This window comes from Mixophyes fleayi, chromosome 6 (genome assembly GCF_038048845.1).
Source record: "Mixophyes fleayi isolate aMixFle1 chromosome 6, aMixFle1.hap1, whole genome shotgun sequence".
NCBI lineage: Eukaryota > Metazoa > Chordata > Amphibia > Anura > Limnodynastidae > Mixophyes > Mixophyes fleayi.
In genome coordinates, this window is record NC_134407.1 from 209,150,120 (window position 1) to 209,176,626 (window position 26,507).

The window sequence follows — 26,507 nt, forward strand, 5'->3', positions numbered from 1 at the left end:
GTTAGCACTTCTGCCTTACAGCTCTGGGGTCATGAGTTAAATTCCCGACCATGGCCTTATCTGTGAGGAGTTTGTATGTTCTCCCCGTGTTTGCATGGGTTTCCTCTTGGTGCTCTGGTTTCTTCCCATACTCCAAAAACATACTGGTAGGTTAATTGGCTGCTATCAAATTGTCTCTAGTCTGTGAGTGTGTGTCTATATTAGGGAATTTAGATTGTAAGCCCCAATGGGGCAGGGACTGATGTGAATGAGTTCTCTGTACAGCGCTGCGGAATTAGTGGCGCTATATAAATAAATTATGATGATGATGTTTCTGTGTACGACAGACAGAATTAGTTTTAGAACTGGACCTGTATTGCCCTTTATAACTGAACAAAGAGACCCCCCCCCCCCCCAACGAATACCAATATGTAGGAAACACCATGGACGATAATAATGAAATGCCAGCGATAACCGCTACAATAAGTGTAGAGCAATAAAGTAGCCAATAGCTGAGTTTGTTACAGTATTGTTCATCCGCCTTACAGTTAGGGGTGTGCAATTAAGTCGCACAGGACGAAATTGGCTACAGACTTGGTGACAGATTCAGCGTGAGACATACGCCCTTTAGCGTAGTGTATCTTTGTGTTTTTTCACACTGCGCATGCTCCGGACATAGTGGACATACGCACCTCATGCTATTCAGACCAGCCACTTTTGGCCACTTATGACTCCTTACACCTGAAGAGGCGTGTCTAGCAAGGAAGGGGCGTGTTCTAACGTAGGCAGTGTACAGTAAGGGCGTGACTGACCTATTGCGTTCTGATGCAGACTGGGACGTAGTCGCAGATACGGCTGACAAAGAGGTTTTATTTGCAGGTGGTCATGTAAGTAGCGGATGATGTTCACAGACACCTGAGCTAACGAATTGCTTGTAATTAGAGGTTTGCAAATGATTTGCGGACGCTTATTAAGACTTTAGTAGTCGCTCATCCATAGATTAGGATATGCCAAGCTTATTGTAGGGAAGATAAAATATATATATATTGTTTTGTATTCATGTTGGGAATTTGTTCCAGGTGTATTGGCTGGAAAATTCAAGCTTAAATGATGCTTCATAGCAATTACGTTGGTAACATAAAATAAAAGCTTTTTGTATAAGTTTAGACGTAAGTGTCTGAGCAGTGCGTCTGTTCTCATGCGGACGCATCCGCTGCTCATTCAGACCTGAACGCATCTTCAACTCTGAACACGACCTACGTATACACTTCTGTGCAACCTTTTCAAACGCAAGTTACATTTACACTTACGTTCCACTCTAAATCAGACCCTAAATGTTGCGATTCTCCCATGATACCAATAAAGTACAACTGAATTTCTTTCCCCCCAGAGAACAACCAAATAGCAAAAAAAAAATATTAACAGCTACTACACTAATAGTTCTGACTAAGAAATTAATGACCATTAACAGATTTTCCATAACCAAGAGTTAATCCAATTCACTTATAACATAAAGCGTATATAATTCAGGTGGTTATTTAGAATTTGATCCATTACGGTACAAACTGAGTATAAGAGAAGACACCACTCCTAGCCATACTTTATATTACACTTATTTTCTTGTCACATTCTATCCTATGACTATTGTATTTCACTGCTTTTAATATTTAATTTTGGTAACAGACTTAATATTTTTCTTAAATGTAATATATATAAAAGGTGTGTTTTAACAGAATCACTCTGGTTGTGCATCATCGAGAGTAACACTGTATTATACGAATTATAGCAACCTCCCTATAAGAAATGAATAAGAAGAGATTTGAACAAACCCTATTAAACAAGCCCCTAATCCTCCAAAAATGACGTTAGCCATTGAAGCCTATGGGGGGGAGCATTGAGGTAGATTTATCTTCAGATCCCTCAGCATATATTACCTACTCTCTCCTCTGTGGCCACTTTGCGATAGTGACCATAGAAGAGATAGGATATAGGTGATCGCAATGACAGTCGTTTATTGTGACTGCTGTCCCGGCATAACACTTTTAGTAAATACTCACGATCTCTCATTCCTTATCATTGCCAGAAGGCATGAAAATGACCATGCCCAAAAATCGGTTATTGTTAAATATGTCACTTAACATGAGGGACGAAAGAGAATGTTAATAAACTAGTTATTGGTAATACTAGTACGGTTATATTTTTCTTTGACAGAGGACCGCTTAGCTCAAGTGAGTAGCCAAAAAATACTTTTGTAAACTATCGAGGCCTAATCCCACAGGGCATTTAACCAAAATTCGCAAACCCACTCTAGGTATCTGACCTGACGAAACATATTGCGATATACTGAGCTGGAGATTCTTCAAACAGACGGAGGGAACTGGAACTGGAAGAGTCTGGGATAGGTAAAGAAGCAGCAGAAGGAGATTAATTTTACAGCAGCAATACAGCCTATCCATGAGATAAACATGACTTTCCAGGCCGAGTGGTTCCTTCACTGTCATATCTCTGTGACGTTCCTCAGACTGTCGAGGGAAGTAACACATTTCCAGGTAGGACTGAACTTTTTATGGTTGCTGCAAGAGGACAGATCCACCCTCATCATGTAAAGGGAGCATTTATATTCCCAAAGCAATTGACTATTTTTGAGGGCCACAAAGACGGAGACTCACAATGCCTTTAATCGCCAGAATTCCGAGAGCCAAGATAGTATCTGTCTTGTCGCCCCATTTGTAGAATTTTTGCTGCAGCCATTGCAAGGTTTTGGCCACTTTGGTGGTAAATAACTGGTTAACATGAGCCTGAGAGCCAAGAGCTTACTATGTGTTGTACACTATGGAAGGAGTAGGTGTACAGCTGTGAGAGCCACTATGACCACTTGAAATTCAGCAATTTGTTGCTGCTCAGCTCACCTTTCTGATGAGACCAATGAATTCTCCTCATACTGTCACTTTGAGAACTTCCCAGTTGAGGGCATGAGATGAGCTTTCAGGGCCGTTCATGAAAATTCAAGAACTGCTTGGGTCACCTTATCTCTAACATATTTTCTAATATGAAATGTGTTAATTAATAGGCCGTCAGCTTCTATAATCGCTGAGTCATTGAGTAACAGTCCGCTGCTGGCTTCTTCTACTGATCATGCGCTCAGCTCCGGTGAGTAACAGCACAAAACTTAACTGATAAGAAATAAAATTAGTTTTGGATGCAGTTAGATAAAATGCAAATTTATAGTTCTTTTCCGCCGTCCATTTGCAATATTCACACACGGAACTCTCCTCTCCTACCACTCAGCCTGACTGAAACAAGTCCAGGCTTAGGGGCATATTTAAGAAAAAACGGTATTGCACTATCGTGCACTTACCGTGTAATTTGGTCCAGAAAGTGTCCAACGCAAATTTATTAAAGTCCCATCGCACTGATGACTGATGAAAATGACTGCTTTTCACTTCAGATCGTTTTTGGGAGCAGTCACCATTCAACAGAATGGTGACTGCTCCTGGCCGCAATCTAACAAGTCCCGAAAAATGTTTTTTTTCGGGAACTTGTCATGAAGCTGGCGTACATCATCGGAATAGAAGAAATCTAATGCTGTCAGCTCTGCTCCGGAGAGCAGAGCTGGACAGCGCATGTGTGGAGGGATCACATGATCTCTCCCTGTCACTCAGCGCTCTCTCTCTGCAACTATCGTTGCAGAGACAGAGAGGGAATCTGTGTGCCCATGTCCAGTTCTTGGAACTGGACATGCGCAATTGAAGAGTGAAGAGAAGACCCGGAGACAGCGCTTCCAAAGAGGGGGGTAAGTATGATTTTTTTTATCACTGAAACAGCAGTTTTTCGGTGCAGGGCTGTACATAAATGTGAGAAATAGTTCAATCCTTATCATTGCGATAAGGATTGAAAACTACTTTTCACTTTATGTAAATATTGATAAATGTGCCCCTTAGTCAGAAGATGATTGTGTTGTGGGATCGACTCATTGTTTTACGTATGTCACGTCTGTACGTTTAAATGTTTGCATGGCATTGCTTGAAGTGCCCTGTAAAGAGAGCCTAATAATCACACCTTTTCCACCGCTTTATGTCGGTTATATGATCGTCATGCAAAACAAACTTCATTTTTTGCATGAGAGTTAATAAGTCAGCACATCCAGGTGCCTAGCCTGCACTGACACGCTACCCCGCTCCTCCCAAATCCATGTGCTTAGCCATAAAAATGTGTGTATTTGCTCAAAAATAGACATGTGATGTCACAAAGCTGCATTTGTAAATGATGCTTAATGTGTGCAATTCTCTGGCATATATATCTAATGTAACCACACTGCAAAGGCATGGGGGTCCCTGGATTCCTCCACTCCAAAGTGTCTATATTGTCAAATGTGTACCTTATAGAGGGACTATATTGTGTGTAGCAGAAGGGAATTGTCCTCTCACTCAAGTGAATTTCTTGGTATACACGCAGATATGATTTGGAGGAGAAACATTTCCCACATTCAGAGCAAACTAGTTTCTTTTCTTTGTGACCTGCTCGAGGTGTGTTGAGATCTGGGTTTAAAGGGTCATTGTTCGTTCTGAAAAGCAAATCAATAATAAAAAAATGGAGAATATTCTCTTTGGTCCACATGTGTATTCTTGTTAATGCTTATAGATACATGCTGGCCTCTGGGTGTGCAATTGGTATATAAAATTTAGTGTGAGTGGTATTTCCTGCTTCAGAGGAACTGTATCCTCTTTTATACAAGATTTATTATCATTCGCTGTATGTTCTTGTGCATGTATGTGTGGCAGTGTTGTCCTATGAGGTGGTGTGACAGGCCTATCAAAGTGGCCACTGAACTCCATTTTGTTGTTTTTGTACTCTTATGTGTGTATTGTAAAATGCTTATCTAACCACGGCAAAGTAGAGACTGCTCTACATATTCTGCTAGGACGCTTAATGCACATGTGCAGGAATGTATGCTTCTTTACCAGTAGTGTACCAATAGAGAGTCTAAAATCATGTTCATACCCTTATCTGTTGTTAGGGTCCGTCTGATCACGTGACCTGAGAGGCGGGGAATTCAAACTTCCCCACTATTTAGTCTTCACTCTGACACTCTCCTGTGTCAGAGCAACAAGTGTACTTAGTGTCTGGCTGCTCCTGATCCCTGTGCTTTCCCTGTGCACTTCTCCCTGTGAATACTGGCTGACTTTCTGTGTACCGACCCGACTTGTCTATTTAACCCTGCATCTGCTGAATCCCTGGCAACACGCACTGGCTGACCTTCTGTGTACCGACCCGGCTTGTCTGATTAACCCTGCATCTGCTGAATCCCTGGCAACACGCACTGGCTGACTTTCTGTGTACCGACCCGGCTTGTCTAATTAACCCTGCATCTGCTGAATCGTTGGCAACACGCACTGGCTGACCTTCTGTGTACCGACCCGGCTTGTCTGATTAACCCTGCATCTGCTGAATCGTTGGCAACACGCACTGGCTGACCTTCTGTGTACCGACCCGGCTACAGTTCCTGACTCCTCTCGTGTTTGTCTCCTTGTGCCTCTCTACTAGACAGCAAGGTACGTCTGGCTTCCTACGTCTTACAGTTAAGCTGTTTAATATCCAGCTAGACGAGGCATTTTACTGTGTTCCCAGAACCATTTACCCTACTACTATCTTTCTACCATGCCGGTGGGCTAACCTAGGGGCCGCAACCTGCGGGCCTCCGGCAGATAAAACCATCCTGCCTTGCGGCGGTTCTTGGAGAAGACTGGGGGGTCCATTAGACTCTCTGGGAAGGCCAGTGCCAATACTGGCTGGTAGTTGTCTCCAGTGAGACATCGACTTTGTAAAAGATTAGTGATAGTTTTGTTGTGTCAGTTACTGGTCTTTATTATAAGACAATTTCAGGGTTTTCAAAGGTCACGACTGTAACTCGGCTTTACTTTTGTTCATCCATAGTTCCAGAGTTTATTAAAAAACTAAAATATGGAGACACAATATAAGATTTTGTCTAGGTGGTATAGATGCCCCAACTTGCTGGCTAAGATGGTTCCTGGGGCGTCAAACATTTGTTGGCGTTGTATGTCAGCGCCAGGTACTCCGTTGCATATATGGTGGGAATGCACGGCTCTCAGAAATTGAAAGGACTGCATCCCAGAAAGTTCTAAGGAAATAATGGGCTTTGATCCACCTAACTGCCCCAAATACTGGTTATTGAATCATAATAAATTGTCCATCTCTAAATATAAAAAATCTACAATCAAAAATCTTAGCAATGCGGCAAAGGCCGTGATCCCGGTACATTGGAGAACTCAGAATATTGGCATGGTTTAAAGCAACCAGATGCAGCCACACTTATCTTATTGAGACTGCAAAGTAACATCATTCATGGGCGTCTATAGACCCGGAAATACGCAAACCGAATCATTATCTTAGCAACATGTAAGTAAGTTTAATCTATTCCTTTCCGTTAGTATTAAATATAATGTGGTGTAGAATTTAATTACGCGTTTGGTCTCATTATGTCCACAATTGCATGAGAAGGGTAGTATTTATGAAGCGTTCGCACATTGCGAGCACTAGGTATTACCAATATTACTTTTCATACACCATATAGCAACTCCAGAGATGTCATAAAAGAACCAGTTTATACAGGTCAAGGGGCAGGTGCCTGAGGAAGAACAGCTGGACACACATGGAAAGATGACCCCCACCTCAAGGGACAATGATCAGTGCAATCAGCCAATGGGGCATCGTGTTCTTGGGAGGTCACGACCCATCGACCAATGGATGTGGATACTTAATAATGTAACTGTGTATCTATGTGATGTCACTGCTTTTTTTATGACCATACAGTGTATAAATTGTTCACCTTTAGAAACCAAAGCGTTCTCATTGAAGCTTGTTGTCTGTGCAAACCACGCAAGCGTATGCATGCAATACTTAGCCTGTAATCTATTATGCAAATAAATTGTGCTTTGGAGCCACAGAGATCGCATCGGAAAATCTTTATTTCTTACGATACAATGGATGTATCAAACCTTGGCAATCGCCCTGAGTAATAGTCTTAACCGTATGAGAAAAGTAAGTAAAATTACCTTTGCTATTGGAGTGAAAGTTCACAGCGGAAGATAATAATTAGCAATACAATGGCTTTGAGCTGCCGTGGCCATGCTAGTTCAATCAATATGGAAAACCAGCAATAGCAGCACATTGTTGAAGACCACAACATAGTCAGCAGAGCCACCAGCTGCTGATACAGACCCCAGTATGTATCTGAGAACTTCTGCATCACAATCCCGTGGACAAGGAAAATGCTTTGGTTGGACGAGCCTGGACTTTAAATTGATGATTCTTATTTCATGGTTGAACTGATTAGTATTTTTATACAGTCCTAGCAAAGTATATTACTTAGTACATAACTTTGATAATAGTTATACTGCAAGAGAAGCTAACACTACAGAAAAAATGCAGAGTTAGCTCATTATACCAGGCACAATAAACAAAGGATCCAAAGACAGAGGATTAAAAGGAGTTTGTCCATGATCTACAGTGTAGAAATTGTGGGGGCGGGTTCCTGATGCTCTGCACAAATTGTAATAAAATTGGGAGAGTTCAGCACGACCTCGCCAATGCTACCAATCACAGACCCTTTTTTGCACCAGCTCTGCTTAAAAAAAAACAGCTTTGTTTTCCATTTGGGAAGGAGATTCAAAATGCAATACTGTTTTCACTACAGCCATAGAAACGAAAGCTTTACAATCCTTTAATAGAGTGATCCGCAAATAGGTCCTGAGCTTAGCCCTTTGAGATATTTCATGATGGCGGGAGAAGACCTGACTACAATTGGGGTTGTGACTCAAATCACTATAAACAAAACATTTTATTGCAAAAAATAAAAATACTGTTTCAACTTTACATGAAAAATACTCTTTAAACCTGCGCACGTAGAGGTTTGTAGTGAATGCAACATCATACAGGAAGCTAGTACAGTTAATCTAATGAGGTAACACGTCTCTTATACAGATCGGTACTGTTTCATACAGAATCACTACTCACAGGGCTAAAAAATCAATCCCTTTAACCATAATTATCTGTTCAAGCAATATCCGCTCCGAATATATGAATGTTAGTGTTTATACAGGTTACACAAATTCAGAAACAGTACAAATCATATGCAGAAAAATGTTTAATATTAAATCAGGTTTTTTTGTACTAAAAAGGACTTTATCACTATATAATGTTAGCTGTGTCTGTGTACAATTTAATGGGTAAAGCCAAGGTTCTCATTTTATGTTAGGTTTAAGTATCCAGGTATAGGTACATTATCCAGGACATACTTGAGATGCTCAATGTATTTATTCCAAGTAAAATAATTTATAAATAACTAAATAATATATAACTCAGATCAGGATTTGACCAAACTGACCAAGTTTTTTGTTTTTTTTCACAAGAGCGGGATCTTGCTAAAGAAGAGTTATCGCGTTCACTTAGGCCCCTCCTCCACAACACAACTTTCTACCCAGCAATCCCTATACTTCTGTAAGAATTAAAACCAGTCTAACAAAAGGAGATATATCTAAATATACAACTCACTTCTGTTCTGTATGGCACCAGTATTGTTAATGTTTCTCACTTTGGTTCTATGCGAGAATGGCATGCTCATTTTAACTATAAATGTAGATTGTTAAAGACTTGTATAGATTACACTCACTTTATATTTCTAATAACAATAGTGAAATAGTGTGTAAAAACTAGGACACCAATGTAATCTAAGTTCGATTCCATTACTATAAATGTTCAAGCAACTCCCAGTATTATTGTCTTGTGATATACTGTCTTTGCAATATAGCAGCATTTTATGTGGGGCGCAAACATCACGTAGCGCTCATTGATGGAAAATATGGTAGAAATCGCTAATTTTTCCTTGCACCTCTATGGTGTGCGAGGGAAAATGAGCCGAGATTTCTGTCAAAATCTCTGCCGTGAAGTGTTTCCGAAACACCGGTGAGACACTAAGCAGATAATTGAATTCCCCCCTATGTATGTGCCATGACTATTTGTCATAAGACAAGATGCCATGAATGTTTATTATCCGTCTTTTCTGCTGTGCAACACCATATACCAGTGGTTCCCAAACTGTGCGCCTAGGCTCCCTGGGGTCAGTGGTAAGCATGGCGGGGGAACACTTTCTAATTTTTTTGGCTTAGGGGTGCCTTGAAAAAATTATGCAGACCCTAAGGGTGCCTTGAACTGAAAAAGTTTGGAATCCACTGCCATATACAATGCTTATTACCCACCCAGAGCTGTACCCTGACCAATTGCTGAAGATCTTGATTTGCATTCAGCAGAGAATTTCACACTTAATCCGTTCCGGATGTATCGATGATATAAATGGTCAGGAATATAAGACACTACTTTGTGCACTTTGCATTTAATATGAACGAGAGCTGCATGGGGTTTGCAATGAAACCAAATTAAATGATACAATACAGTCTCTATGGTACAGTACCCTAATGGAAAAAACATCACTTAAAATTATAGATTACAAACTTGGTTTTACTAAGAAATTTGAATAAATAATTATTACTATAAAATTAACAAATGAACAATAGGAAATTTGTATAAACAATGAATATTTTTTTTTTATACCTTTTTTAATTATTTGTGAAATTGTTGTAAGAATTTTTACATTAAATGCTTTCACTTTTTATTCAATTATTTGAATGTTCCTAAGTAGTATTTTTTCAGGAAAGTCAGTTTACATTTGTAGTTCTTCCACATGCGCATTTCAAAATGTTGCTAGATACAATTTTTCATGGCATGTATATATAATTATTTGTATTTATGTCCTTAATGAGTTTTCCAGTGCCTGTTTAGTTGACTCTTTAGTCCAAATCGTTTCCCGCAATCCGGACATGGGAATTTTTTCTCCCGTATGTGCGTTTTTTCATGATTTACACAGTGTGAGCTGCGGGCAAAGCTTTTTCCACAGTGCTTACATGAATATGGCTTCTCTCCCGTGTGGCTACGTTCGTGTTTCATCAGGTGTGAACGTTCTACAAAGCACCTCCCGCAGTCAGAGCATGAAAATGGCCTCTCCCCAGTGTGTGTTCTCTGATGTACAATAAGGTGAGATTTGAACTTGAAACTTTTACCACATTCCGCACAGGGATATGGCTTCTCCCCCGTGTGAAACCTCTTGTGCGTCACAAGATTCTCTTTATTCGTGAAGCGCTTACCACATTCGGTACATGAATACGGTTTCTCTCCGGTGTGAATCCTCTTGTGCCTAGAAAGATGTGAGCTTTTGACGAAGGACTTTCCACATTCAGAACAAGTAAACGGTTTTTCCCCTGTGTGGATTCTCTGGTGTTTAACAAGATTCGAAGAGCATGTGAAACCTTTCCCACATTCAGAGCAACAAAATGGCTTCTCTCCACTGTGAATTCTCTGATGTGTTTCAAGGTTTATAGCACGGGCAAAGCGTTTTCCGCATTCAGGACAAGGGTACGGCTTAGCCTCAACGTGGTTTTTTTGGTGTTGATGAAGAAGTAATTTGTCAGGGAAAAAATTACCACAGATATTACAGCTATACACCCTGGTATGTGCCTTCTGGTGAGATATGTACGCAGCCTTATTCTGACACCTCTTACCACACTCTTTACATTTAATTACGAACAAACCATCAAAACTTTCATCAGTATCACTATTTGCTGCATTGCACTCCTTATTATCCAATGTATATTCTTCCTCCTTGTACGTATCAGCAAGTCTTCCAACTCCTTCATTATACGGGGCGGAATCCTTCACCTTTCTCCTGACATATTTTCTTTTCCCCTTTCTTTTTACTTTTGGGGCTACTGGTCCTCTATTTGTTGTATTCCTGAGAATTGTTCGACCTGCAAGGACAAAAATCATTCTCCTTAAATATTTTTAATGAATGCAGTCGGCAACATCCACAAAAAAAGCTGGTCAAAAAGATGGCGGTATCACCTCATATGTTTAAACAGTGATTCAATCCAAGGGGGGGGGGGGGGGGGGGGGGGGGGGAACGGGCCGGTCCCATAGTCGGCTACCTTGGCCTGGGTGACTGGGCCACCTGCTTTGTTTTTTTCTTTAAAATGGGCTACTGAGTTGTGCCTTACCCCCTGGGCTAAAACTTGTCAACCCTCCAATCTACGCTTACAAGAGACATTTTTGTGAGATCCTGGGAGAATAAACCATATAAGAGGGTGGACAGGATGAAAAAAATGTGATAAGAATCTGATATTTTTGGCATTAAATAGTAAATCCATTAATCATATTAAAGTACACCTGTTGCCTACATTCAGTATATTCAAGAGAATACAGCCTATCAATCTGGTATGCGGTCGTCGGCTAGATATTCATTTGGTCGACATTCAGAAAGTCGACAACATTAGGTCAACAATTCAAATGTGGACAGTATTATTAGGTAGACAATTCGCATGGTAGACATTATTAAGTCAACAATTCAAATATAGACAGAATTATATTGAGGGATAGGGCTATTACTGTTGACCTAATAATTCTGTCTACATTTCAATTGCCGACCTAATAATACTGTCTACATTTCAATTGTCCACCTATTAATAATGTCAATGTCATTATTGTCGACTTTCCAACCCTGTCTATATTATGGTTTCGACCATATAAATGTCGATCATGTAACTGTCGAACATATGTATCACACCCATCAATATAGGGTAACAGTAGCACAATGTGTTCTACAATAGAAAGTTGTCTACACAGATCAATGGTGAATACATTACAGAGAACTATGGGTGGTGATATTGCAGTTGGAATATATCTTATTTCTTCCTCTACTGGGTCAAACTGGAAGTTGTTCCAATGACGTTGTTGCTTTGCTGTACATAACTGTAATTAAACGTTTGACTTACGTTGCGACCTGAGAGACCTGGCAGATACGGTCACTGTGTCCACGTATAGATCTCCATGGTCTTGGTAGTACTCCCACTCGTCTGTAGTGAAGTAGACTGCAACATCCCCACATTTCAGAGGGACCTGAAATATGAAACGACAGCCGTCATCCACCTCCCCTGGATTCATCACTCATCAAATGAGTTTCTCAGCACTCTAATTATATAACGTATTATATTACATAGAAAGAAGACAATATAATACTAATTCTCGGAGGAATTGGTATAGGCAAACTCAAGAATGGGTTGGTAATAGATAGCATATAAGGTTACCAAAGTTACATGTAATAAAGGGTGTTTCTTTTTCTGGATGTTGAAGATATATATAATTGATTATTATATATATATCATTTTCCTTCCTTAAATAACTTTTCTCTTCTCCCCACTATATCAAAGTACATAAGCTTTTGTCTGAAGGAACTGAGGCTCAGTACTTTTACATATCAAAGGAATTGGCCTCCAATCAGATACATCAGCCCATCCCACAGAAGTTTTGTAATTAACTTCTGAAGACAAAACTGCCTTTTTGGATCAGACTGATTACGCAGATACACACAGCAAGGATTATCTCCCTGTATGGACTGAAAAATAGTAAAGTATATATGAGCCCTTTAATAGGGCTCTGCTGACATTGTAAATATGAGTAAAATGTACTCTGTGTATTGTTAGTGATCTATAGACTATAGGAGCTACAATAGGCTGTGTTGTAAGCTTTCTTATAGAGTCACAGACCATGTGGTCTAGCTGTTAAGAATGGTTTTTGTTTAAGGTAATACTGTAAGCATAGAAAGTAATGTTGCATGGGATAGTCATAGAATTAGATGTCATTGTAGTAAGTGTTTATTTTGCTTAAGAAGTGATGCCGTTTAAGAGTTTAAAATTAGTAATATCTTAGGAGTTTGATTGTAACAATACAATAGACTTCATACTTGAATAGTATTGTATTTGATGTAGCAATAGTGTGGCTTCTCTGTGAATATCTGCTAGATATTCATACTGTATTGTATAACACTTGAAGTTCTGATTGTTGAGTTTAATACTGACTGTATTTGGTAAATCGTCTGGCTGGTCTGTGCTCTCATCCCCTCCCCCCCTATGTGTGTAATTGCTACTAGTTAAACAGATGTGTGAAAAGACTCTTGCTGGGAAGTTTTGTAGAGATCTCTTCCCCCCCCCCCCCCCTCTGCTAGACAAGAAATGTTAGTGGACATATGTGGTGGACTAGCTAATACTGCATGTAATGAGTTATGGGTCTGCCCTGACGTTGAGGCCTTGTGAGATGACATGAGTTTGCAACAAGCATGGCAAGTCAGCCATTTTGGATGGTGACTACATTGTAAGATGATCTGAGATACACACACACAGTTACATGCGCACACACACACACACACATGCATAATTAATAAGTTATTGTACCTACACACAGAATGCCATCTATTATATGTACCGTGTGTAAGATTATGTTATCGAAATTATATTATTACATTATTGTACAAGTAAAGATTCTATTTCATACATATATATCTGCGTTGTGGTTATGAATTTATAATGTCTTGATATAGGAGATAATATATATATATATATATAAATGTGTGATACAGTAAATCAGGTTTAAAGGTCTGAAGTAGGCGTGTCATACGTGGTAAAGCGTAAATGCATATGGTAAGATAACAAGTGTATCCAGGAACAAAAGAAGAAGATAGCGTGCGCAATTATGGCGTAAATACGGGTCCTTTAACATTGGCGAGCCTAGCCCTGGCTGTTTTAATTATAATATACTAGGATATAGTAGTGAAAATTGTTATATTGTTAATCTAATTCGGTAGAGGAGCGGGGACGAATAGCATAGGTACACAAAGGAGGTGATACTTATGTGTTATTAGCGTACGCTTTCTCTGGAAAGAGGTTTGGACTGATAACATTGTTTTACTTGAGGCCTGGAAGATATATAATTAATTACAGCGAATCTAGATTATGATGGTTATTGTTTTTCACTCTTGGGTACTTGGCGGTTTTTGTCAAGAGGTGTGTGTGTTATCTGGGTATTATAGAACCCTGTCAAACAAAAGAATCGCGGGAGTAGCGCTCACGGATTCTTAGCAGGAACGCATAAGCGTGAAAGCTGGGACACCCTGTCCTGTATTGTAGTGGTAGGAGGTGATTGTTTTGAGGATTGTGTAGAAAGATGCCTCTAAAGTACATCGGAGATGTCACGGGTGCGTATTATTCGACGTGACGAAAATAGCGGAAAAAGGCGCAAATTGTATTATACGCCGATAGTTACTTTGGGTTGATACAATATTTTATGTTAAATGGATAGTTCAAGTTGCTTGTATCTTGTAGATTAAGTGTACTAGGTAATCCATAGAGGTACTCCAATATGTAAATTCTGTAGAAACACGCCTTTGACAGTTGTTTAGTGGGCACGGCTTTGGCGACACTTAAATTATGAGCGGATCATGGAAAATGTTTACTCGGTAAAGCCATTATTAGCTATTCTGGCTGGGTGCAACCATATCTGCACATGATTACCAATCGTTATACGATTGAGAACAGCATTTCCACTCAGTAGACAGGGAGATATTCATACAAATCACTAATACAGAAGTGTATAACAGAAAAAATTTAAATTGAAAATTTCTTGGATACTCGTTGTTGTATTGTTTCTTTAAGTCCTGCTGCAAGGAGAAAGACGTCCTGAAAGAAGAGGATCTTTCTAGTGGCAACAATGAGGATTCGTGAGAAGTAACACGGATTACAGGTAACAATGAGTTTTGTTATGGCGCAGAGAAGCTGCGCTGTAGCTAGTATTAAATAATAGGGAATGTTAGAATAGTGTAGGGAATATTTTAATTGGCACTGGAAATGGTGCTGGATTAGCGCAATTATTGGCGCTGTATTTAATTTTAGCGCTGAAAATGGCGCTGCTTAATGTTGGCACTGGAAGGCGTGCTGAAATTGAGCAGTAGTTGGCACTGGATATGGTGCTGGATTATAATGTTGGCACTGGACGGGGATCTGAAATTGAGCAGTCATTGGCACTGGATATGGTGCTGGATAATAATGTTGGCACTGGACGGGGTGCTGAAATTGAGCAGTAATTGGCACTGGATATGGTGCTGGATTAGCGCAATTATTGGCGCTGTATTTGTTAGCAGTGGAAATTGTGCTAAATAGTGCTGATTACTTAATGTTAGCGCTGATGACAGCGCTGTGATTGAAGCTGCAGATTTTATGCATGAGGCAGGATTTTTATTTTTATTTCTTTTCAGAGAATAATGTACAATGTATGTAATATTAACATAATAGTGATGAGTTATGCAAGATTTGATAAATTATTTATCACTCTAAATCATAACAATGTCTAAGGTCACAAACTGTGTAAGGTACAGGTATGAACCCCCCCTCCCCTCCTTCATATTATCCTGGGAATTAAAGGTAACCCTGATACAGGATAATGTACTTTATCCACCAGGAACAGGGGGAGGGGCAATGGCCTATAAGAGTATAGATAAATCAGAGGTTGCTTTGATGTATTAACATTTAGTTCCTTTTAGGGACACTCACATGCTTTGCTTAGGTGGTGTTTACAAATTAGATACATAGATCCATTACCCAGCAAAGGTGGTAGAACATAACATTTTCGGAAGAGATACCACAGGGGTAACTTGATGTAAAAAGTGAATGTGTACATTTTCAAACACAGTGAATTCTCTGAACAAATGATGACATGTTTTGTATGTATATTCATGTTTCTTTTCTGTCTCCACAGGCTAACAAAGTTCAGATCACGATTCCTAAGCTTCTTCTCCCCAATTGATAGCGAGATCATTGTAGAGGAGAAAGGGGGGATAGTTAGAATTAATATATATATATATATATAAAATAAAAAAATTAAATAAAGGCAGCCTGGGTTGCAGAATGACACTAAATGGTTTTCAGAATCGAAGTGATACCTGGAATTTATTCTTAAATCATCAGCAGGCAGGGTCAGATAATTAACCACGCTCGATAGGGGAAATTCTCCGAAGAGTTTCTTGTTTTTTGTTCCCATACTAGGAATCCAGAAACGGAGAATGGCAGAATATCGGAAGAATTCTACAGGCGGACCGGACGGAGAAGACTTCATATGGGTAGGAGAAAGTTAAGATTTCAAAACAACTGATATTTTCTGTTTGTTCCCTAATAGATAATGAGAATTAAGGCGGTGCCCAGCTGTAGCAGACCACACCTCTAATAGATGACAGAATGGATCCGAAGACTGCAGGACCTGGACACAGATGAGACCTGGACACAAATGAGACCTGGACACAGATGCCCTAAAGATGACTCTCATCGTACTTTGTGAAGAGGATGACATCACAGAGACATCACATCAAGAAGAGACTGTCCAAAAATTAGATTTAATTGTTGAGGGATTATTTAAAGGGGTGTGCCTCGACATGTGTTGATTTTTTTTCCTGCTGTCAGTAAATAAGAAAAAGGTTTTTTCATCAGACATACCGACGCCTGAGGCCCTTTAGCGCCGATCCCCTTTGTTACTTGATATTTTATACTAAAAATTGCATTTTCATGTTTATTACAAACTGAATGCTTCATCACATACATATACTCACACATTCTGAAACATATTACGTTAAGATGGAAAATTAATGGATTTTTGTCAGTTTAACTGTTATTGCAGACACTGACAAACAGGGGGACTGTTGAAGATATATATAATTGATTATTATATATATATCATTTTCCTTCCTTAAATAACTTTTCTCTTCTCCCCACTATATCAAAGTACATAAGCTTTTGTCTGAAGGAACTGAGGCTCAGTACTTTTACATATCAAAGGAATTGGCCTCCAATCAGATACATCAGCCCATCCCACAGAAGTTTTGTAATTAACTTCTGAAGACAAAACTGCCTTTTTGGATCAGACTGATTACGCAGATACACACAGCAAGGATTATCTCCCTGTATGGACTGAAAAATAGTAAAGTATATATGAGCCCTTTAATAGGGCTCTGCTGACATTGTAAATATGAGTAAAATGTACTCTGTGTATTGTTAGTGATCTATAGACTATAGGAGCTACAATAGGCTGTGTTGTAAGCTTTCTTATAGAGTCACAGACCATGTGGTCTAGCTGTTAAGAATGGTTTTTGTTTAAGGTAATACTGTAAGCATAGAAAGTAATGTTGCATGGGATAGTCATAGAATTAGATGTCATTGTAGTAAGTGTTTATTTTGCTTAAGAAGTGATGCCGTTTAAGAGTTTAAAATTAGTAATATCTTAGGAGTTTGATTGTAACAATACAATAGACTTCATACTTGAATAGTATTGTATTTGATGTAGCAATAGTGTGGCTTCTCTGTGAATATCTGCTAGATATTCATACTGTATTGTATAACACTTGAAGTTCTGATTGTTGAGTTTAATACTGACTGTATTTGGTAAATCGTCTGGCTGGTCTGTGCTCTCATCCCCTCCCCCCCTATGTGTGTAATTGCTACTAGTTAAACAGATGTGTGAAAAGACTCTTGCTGGGAAGTTTTGTAGAGATCTCTTCCCCCCCCCCCCCCCCTCTGCTAGACAAGAAATGTTAGTGGACATATGTGGTGGACTAGCTAATACTGCATGTAATGAGTTATGGGTCTGCCCTGACGTTGAGGCCTTGTGAGATGACATGAGTTTGCAACAAGCATGGCAAGTCAGCCATTTTGGATGGTGACTACATTGTAAGATGATCTGAGATACACACACACAGTTACATGCGCACACACACACACACACATGCATAATTAATAAGTTATTGTACCTACACACAGAATGCCATCTATTATATGTACCGTGTGTAAGATTATGTTATCGAAATTATATTATTACATTATTGTACAAGTAAAGATTCTATTTCATACATATATATCTGCGTTGTGGTTATGAATTTATAATGTCTTGATATAGGAGATAATATATATATATATATATAAATGTGTGATACAGTAAATCAGGTTTAAAGGTCTGAAGTAGGCGTGTCATACGTGGTAAAGCGTAAATGCATATGGTAAGATAACAAGTGTATCCAGGAACAAAAGAAGAAGATAGCGTGCGCAATTATGGCGTAAATACGGGTCCTTTAACACTGGATCAACAAAGAGAAGGTTAAGTCTTAAACCCATTCCCAGCAGTCACCTCTCCAGTCAGCAGCTGAATGATCTTGTTGGTGAGTTCTAGAATCTTCTTGTCATTATCTCTGTCATATGAATGAGGTGAAGGTTCCGTGGTGAATTCTTCTGACTTACTGCTGACTTCATCGCTAAGTTTCTTCACCACAATGTATTCCTACGTATTAAAGAGACATATATTTATCAGTAGGAGTATCCTATCCTCGATGCAAATAAGGATCATTCTATATAACTTGAGTAGTGCAAAAAAGTAACAAGTCACTGTTGATTTATTTTTAATACAGACATACTGAAATACTCACTAATATGAGGTGTTTTCTTGACACGAATCACTCTGGTTACCTGTACAGGTGGCGGTCATAATTGCGCAGTGTAAATGTCAGCACTTAATCTGCCAACATGAAAATGTCGGAGGATAAATGCCGACACTTCCATTATGGTGACAGGTTTACAATGTCTACAGCGTGATTCACAATGCCGACATTAAAAGACCAATGCCGGTATGATGTAGAATGAGACCCACAGACTGGTCAGTGCACACGGTGTAGACCAGCTTATAATGGAGAGGTAGTTGTAGCTTTATGCTGAGTGCTGATTGGGGAGCACAGTCTTTGTACTGAGCACAGTGTCTGAGTATTGGGAGTCATTTACTTCCTGTATATGAGCCAGATTTGGTCTTGGCTCACATGTACACCTAATCATGGAGTTTGACCATGTTTTAGAGTACGGGAGGAGAACAGGGATGTAGATTCTACAGTACACCTGCAGCCCCTCGACCTTCGAGATTGGTCGACAAAGATTCTATATCTATGGTGCTCAGAGGGTTAAAGTAAAAGTTCAATTAGAAAATATATCATACTTGCCAACTTTTCCTCCTTGCCTTCAGGGAGATCCCGGGGGAGGTGGGTGTGCAGGGGCGAATTGCATCATTTTGGCACCGCCCCCTAAACGATTGTCACAATTTTGGCCAATTACAACAGGGCTAAGATGATGCAACATTTGCGATGTTAAGCCAGGCCCCCCACCACTTATCTATTGCGGCAGGAGGGGGAAGGGGGGGGGGGAGAACCGGGAGGTTGCCCTGCTCTCCCGGGAGCCCGGAAGGTCTACCAGAAATGCGGGAGTCTCCCGGACATTCCGGGAGAGTAGGCAACTATGCGTTAAAAGAAAATTTAGGCCAAGGGTGCTTAACCTAATTTATGGAATCACTTTATTGTAATACATCCTGTACATTTTAATGTGAACACCTGTTTTGTGGCCCCAGAATAAAGACCATGCCCCATTTTTAAGTCCATCGTTTCTGTATCACACTCCCAGAATCCCTCACCTCTCCGGTCAGAAGACAGAGTATCTCCATTGTGAGATTTAAGATCCTCCCAGAAATCTGATCCAATCTCTTGTCCTTCACCTCCAAGTTAGACAGATGCTCCAAGTACGAGAGCTGATCCATGTTGTAGTCACTAAAGTAATCACAGGAACATATGTTACTCACTGAACATGAAAGGATGTGGAAAACAGCAAAAAGCGTTCATGTATATACACGAATACAGCCTACATTATGAACAGTGTTTGTCATAGCACTCGCATAGGGATCTCATCTGGTAGCATTGATGATTAAATATCTTTATATTATGAGACATTTGGTCTTGTCCTCACTTTATTGTGAAAATAAAGTTCTTTATTCAAGTTACTATTTTATTTTTTCACACAGTTGATCCTTTCAACTGCTGTTGGAATTATTCTTATTTCCCATGGTCACATTCTATTGTGATTATGAATGTCGTAGGATACGTTCATGGCAGCCCCTGTGGAAGAAGTTCAGATACCTCACCATGTATCAGCCTGTGGCTCTCCAGGTGTTGTGAAACTACAAGCCCCAGCATGCTTTACCAGTAGATAGTCAGCCGATAGATGTCAGGGCATGCTGGGACCTGTAGTTTCACAACACCTGGAGAGCCACAGGTTGGCCAGGTCTGCATGAAATGATCGCATTGTCACTCTTTTCTTTAGAATACCTTCAAATAGGTGCTGAGGTCATGAATGCACATTAATAGGACATGTACTGGGGAGCCTAAGGCATTATGGTAATTGTAGTCTGACAGCTGGACGGTGCCTATAGAGCAGTGTTTGCTAACCTGTGACACTCCAGCTGTTGTGAAACTACAAGTCCCAGTATACCCTTCCAGTAATGAGCTGCTATATATTGCCAAAGCATGCTGGGGCTTGTAGTTTCACAACACCTGGAGTGTCACAGGTTAGCCTACACTGTTATAAAGCATGCTGACGGCTGTTGGATTACCTGACTCTTAAGTTCCATATTTGAACAACAATAATAGCTGCAGGGGATGGATAACACAGCATGCTGATTTAGGTAGATGTACTTTTCAAAATTTAAAAATGTAATGGGCTCTATCCGGAATGCAATGATAGTTTTCCTTTAAACTTTTTTAATATTAACATTAGACTAGTAGATAGGAAAAAAAAAAGAGGTTGACGAATCTTTAATAGTAGCAAATAAACCTTCCTTCCTCTAAATTCCTTATGTACCTTCCTGTGTAAATACGCTGGGTCACTCATCATAAGGATGACGTCTCGTAAGACAACGGACTATATGACTGGGTTGGGGTACGAGTGTCCTTGTGGTTTATGCTAATATTAAAGTGCAGCAGAATCTTACTATAGAAGATCAGTCACAGGCAGACCATTCTGCAAGGATGAGCATGTCATACCAAGGGGTATATTTACTAAGCTGCGGGTTTGAAAAAGTGGGGATGTTGCCTATAGCAACCAATCAGATTCTAGCTGTCATTTTGTAGAATGTACTAAATAAATGATAACTAGAATCTGATTGGCTTCTACAGGCAACGTCTCCACTTTTTGAAACCGGCAGTTTAGTAAATATAGCCCCAAGCCTTTGAATGACAGCAGGCCAGACTATGCCGAAAAAATGAAGTTCAGTCTATACACACTGCTGCGATAAAAGTGTTATAGTATACTTTACTCTGTATTAGACAGCACCTAATAAAATGATAGAAATAAATTTAATGCGTAAAAGTAGGAAATATAGATTCTGGTACACTACAACAAATCATACTTGCCAACGCTATTCCCGAAGTTCGGGTCGGTCTCACGGACTCCCGGGAGAGCTGGCAATTCTCCCGCATCTGGCCCATCTGCCCACTTCAATTAAATTAGAGCCGGAAAGCATGGGCAGAGGGGGCGTGGCTTCGCGATTTGCGTCATTTTGGCCCCGCCCCCAGTGATATAATGCTTGTTTGGGGTCTTTACTGTAAAAAGACCCAAAACAGGCATTACGTCACCGGGGGCGGGGCCAAAATGACATGAATTGTGAAGCCCCGCCCATACTGCCCTCCAGGATCTCCCGGGTCCGGCCAACATAAAGTTGGCAAGTATGCAACAAATAGAAAGGAAATACTGTACAAGTTTCACGTAGGAGACTGCACAGACCAGATTATTCTGGCACAAAACGATGAACAGATCTCGTGCTACACTTAAAGAGAACCTAATGGTCATCATTTTACTAACCCTGACTATCCCAATCTAACCCTAACCCAAGTACAAATACACTATTTTTACAGAACTCCTAGATATCTTTACGTATGAACATGAAGGAAAAAATGCTTTATTCAGTATTAACCTGACCGTCCACTGCAGTTCTGTTAATTTACTTAATGGAGTGTGATTGGTATCAATATTTATTTTGTCTATTATAGCTATTATTATAATTATTATTATGTTTTATTTATAATGCGTGACAAGCGTTCATCAGGGCCGTACATAGGGGGTTAGAGCATACAACAAAATGACAAAAAATACAAAAGTGGCCAAATTAAATTAATACAAACATTAAGTTTACATAATCACATTAAAATCCGCAAAGTGACATAATTACGTAAAGAAAACATTAGAAGTGAGGGCTGGTTAGAGCTTATATTATACAGATTTACATCACTTTACCTGGTTGTTGTATAAAACAAGGCAGAAGACGACACATTTTTAATAAAATGTGTTTGAAGCTTACAAGAATGGGAGATATTTGAGCTAAGGCTGTGATCATGGGAAGATACATGTTCCTGTACATGTCAGACCTTCTGTCAGGAATACTATTCCAGCTGCTTCTAGCTGTATTAACAAATAGCAAAACCTTGCACACAGCACGTGGAAACACAACGCCAAACATCTCAAGTTCTATCAATGTATGGAAACTTTTACATATAGATTGGAGAATGATGGTAGCAGCTCTTCTACAGTATTAAGGTAACTTATAGTTTAGATTTAGTGGTTATTTAAATTTAAACACGTCAGATAATTCAAGTATTTTTTTTTCTCACCAATCCTTATTTTGACATGTTTGTGTACTAATAGCGCCCTCAGATAAAGCTAGGTGGTAGACACTGGAGAATTTTCCTGACCAATCCGTTATCTAGAACGATTGTACCTACGATTGAAGGTCCGACCGGTCAGGTGATTCATGCGTACAGAATACACACGATTTATCATCAGATCTGTGCTATTCATCTGGTCCTATAGTCGTTTAGAGAATGACAGCACAATATGCATTCATTCATGTCACACTGATTAAATGTCTTGCTATAGCTATTCACATGTCATAACGAATTTCATTAGCTCTGAAAAGCAATATTCAGTCTCAGAACGAACAAATTATTCCATCTACAGCACTGTCTACATTTAGTCTTCGAGACATGTTCATTGCCGGCATTGGCTAAAAAGACCATGGGGTATATTTACTAAACCGCGGGTTTGAAAAAGTGGATATGTTGCCTATAGCAACCAATCAGATTCTAGCTGTCATTTTGTAGAGTGCACTAAATAAATGACAGCTAGAATCTGATTGGTTGCTATAGGCAACATCTCCACTTTTCAAACCCGCAGTTTAGTAAATCTAGCTCCATGACTCTGTAACTCTATGGAGATCATGAACATGAATGCATACCCACTACAGGATCGGAAGGTGATTGGAACGAGATTATCAAACATGCCGACCAACCACATGAAACAACAATCGGTACTTTAGGACTACTGTCGTTTATCGTGTAAGTATGAACACTAACACGATATGTGCAGACTGGCCCGACGATTGGCTGAAAAACGTCCAGTGTGTTTCCACTTACCTAGTAAGTGGAAACAGAAGCCTTATCAGAAGTAGTTCCTGTTCTATACACAACCAAAAAGACAATACTTACGCTCGTAAATCCCACAAGCCTGTATGTGTATCTGGTTGGACACTTGATGTTGACTGTAAAGATCCAGAAATGCAAACAATCGACTAACACACTATCTGGCCGCTCCTTGTAGTGTCCGATTATGTAGTCCAGCTGCTTGGTCGTTTCACTGGAGAGAACAACACAACACTGGAATCAGTCACAGTCAATGGGAATTATGTTAGAGTTTTGGGGATTTCCATTCCCTTTCTGATAAGACCGCAAGCTCTTTGGCACATAGCATTATCTTTATATTTCCGTTTCTTGTGTTACTCCTGTAAAATAGAGGTCATCAAACTGTGGTACAAGAAACTGCTGATGATTTTAAGAAGAACTATTTTCTCCTGCAATATTTCTTCCCAACTGGATGACCGTGGGGTCCTGTCCCCAGGAACTTTTGTCTTTTTGGATATTTTGACTGCATAATGTATTCACCTCACAGTGGCTGAAGGTGCTGGGACATGCTGATTGGACTAGTTACAGAAGTAGCTAGTCCAATCCCAAACCAGGTGACTGTCAAGGGCCAAGTTCTACAAGTGGGGAACAGGTAAATCGCTGCAAGACACTGGGAGTTCTGCTTTATACTAAAAACAGCACGGTGGCCTAGTGGTAGCACTTCTGCCTCACAGCACTGGGGTCATGAGTTCAATTCCTGACCATGGCCTTATCTGTGTGGAGTTTGTATGTTCTCCCCGTGTTTGCGTGGGTTTGCTCCGGTTTCCTCCCACACTCCAAAAACATACTAGTAGGTTAATTGGCTGCTATCAAAATTGGCCCTAGTCTCTACCTGTCTTTCTGTATGTGAGTGTGTGTCTATATTAGGGAATTTATACTGTAAGCTCCAATGGGACAGATGTGAATGAGTTCTCTGTACAGCGCTACGGAATCAGTGGTGCTATATAAATAAATGATGATGATGAAAAACATGTTTACTGTATTACTATTCAGTTTATTGCTTAGGAAAGCTATATATACAGCAGATACTCATTAAACATCTACAAAGAGGGAGGGGGTGTATTTAGTAAACATCTATAGACATGAAGGGACATCATCTTGTATATCAATGTAATGTTCCCTGACTGTAAGCTCCTATGAGCAATGACCACTAACCTTCTGTTGTATTTTATATGTTAATTTTACTCTCCCCTATTTTATAGTGCTACAGAATATATTGCGCTATATAAATGATGATTTTAGTTAAGTACATTATATATTGTATTACTTCTAAAGATTATTTTGAAAAACCACTTCTGTTATATATGTGCACTAATAAACAGGGAACCATCTTGCTTTTATTAGCAAGTGGCAGCTATTCTATTGATTTGTCAGCCCAGGTAAAATTAAATATAGGCCAATTTCAGAGAATTAAATACACTTAGAGCTATATAAACATATTTTATTCAAAATAAGATCTTCTCAGTGTTGCTTCGTTGCAAGTGAGAAGTGTTATTTAGGCAGGAATGTGTGCTGTAATTAAAAAAAATAATCCTTACATAGTATTTATTTAAGAATTAATAGGTCTTATTAATATCAATGCTCTATCCTGACCATCTATTAGAGCTCCCAGTGCAAACCATGGAGCAATCACTAGGGATCATGGTCTCCATGTTTCATGTATGTAACAGCAGGGATACAATGAGCTCCATTCCATTGTGATGCGGATACAGTTGTAATCAATCCCTGCTGCAGGCACAGAGCTCTGCATACAACCAGTGCAGTCAGTAATAGGAGATAAATAAGATGCATGTAATATAATGGGTGTAAATACAGTGATCACCGACCTGCAGCAGATCTGTCCTTTGTGTAATAAATCTGGGCCAGCGCTCCATGGAACACGTACACGCGCATTACCGACCCCAAGCTACGTCAGGGCGCATGCGCAAAGGCTGCCGACGCGCGCTCCCGAGGACAGAGCTCAACTCAATGTGATCACTATACATCAGGACATCAGTCACTTTGTATTATTATAACTCTGCCTGGTTGTAAGATCCCTGTTCATATAGATGTGGCCAGGAGCAAATATTTATACACTGCTATAACACATTGTATTGGGGTGAGAAGGAGGCTGGTTGTGTATATTAAATAATATACAATCTGGCTTTAATGGCTGGGTAGATCCCAGTAGATGACATGTCCTGTCCTGAGGGATCAACTACAACCCTCATCGTTGTATGCTCACCAATATCATTTACTTATATACCATAAGGAATAAATAATACAATCCAGAAATAAGATCAGATTGTGAGAAATGCATGTTATACACAGAATAAGAGAAATTATACTGTGCAGTAGGTCAATTAAAAAAATCAGACATTCCAAGGGGCAGAAACTTCCAGGGACTAATATTATAAAAAAAATAGGACTATCGCTCGCCGGAAATTAGGGAGTGTTGACAACTGTGTCAGTTATGCAAAGTATAGGGGTAACATTACCGGTGTATCAACATTATGCCTCATACCATATTTCACGCCTATGGTTTGATTAATTGACGCACATTATTAGTGCCATAAACATACATACAAGCTTCAGAAAACACATATTTTGCAAACTATCTTTGATGTTATATGAATACTGTGAAAGAAAGTATCTTACAAACTTTACAAAGATAAGTATCAGCTGTGAAAATATTTGCTACATTTTATTTGGTAAAGAACTTTTGTTTAAGCAGCAATTGCATGAATGGAAGGCTATAAGAATGTTGTTAATTACAAATTTCCCATGTTTTTTCTTATTTGCCTGCTATTACTGATGTATGATTCTGGAGTACCATGGCAACCACAGTCACTTGGCAAATAATGTGTGGAGCACAGAGCTTTTGGAATGCCCCTTTGACCTCTGTCTGCACTGTGACATCCCCCCCCCCCATGCCTCACATGACATGCTGTGAACCTGTCTGGGTAGCAGACTGAATCTGTCTGTCACCCAGAGCTTTTGAAAAGGAGATAATGAATTGTAGGAGGATAGCTAAGGAAAATGACTAAAAGCATCTTTAAAAGATAGTTAATTTGCTATCTAAAGAAAAGAAAAGAAATCTGCTAAGTGGGATTGCTGCTTGAAAGGTCTAAATGACTTTTGCAAATTTTAATCGCTGGTATTCTTGGAAGACCACTAACAAAATGTATTTTTGGAATTACTACTTAACCCCCCACCCCTAATCCCCTTTGGATATTGT

The 26,507-nt window shown here is 39.6% G+C and overlaps 1 protein-coding gene across 1 annotated transcript; it reads right to left on the reverse strand.

Moving 5' to 3' along the window:
• Window positions 1–8,570: 8,570 nt before the first annotated feature.
• Window positions 8,571–25,204, reverse strand: LOC142095280 (uncharacterized). Its single transcript, XM_075178224.1, has 6 exons — window positions 25,117–25,204; window positions 23,318–23,465; window positions 19,420–19,552; window positions 18,100–18,249; window positions 11,877–12,000; window positions 8,571–10,856 (listed from the first exon to the last, which is right to left on the reverse strand). Exons 3-6 carry the CDS (start codon window positions 19,540–19,542, stop codon window positions 9,808–9,810), a joined length of 1,446 nt encoding a protein of 481 aa, XP_075034325.1. The 5' UTR covers window positions 19,543–19,552; window positions 23,318–23,465; window positions 25,117–25,204; the 3' UTR covers window positions 8,571–9,807.
• Between the last annotated feature and the right edge of the window lie 1,303 nt (window positions 25,205–26,507).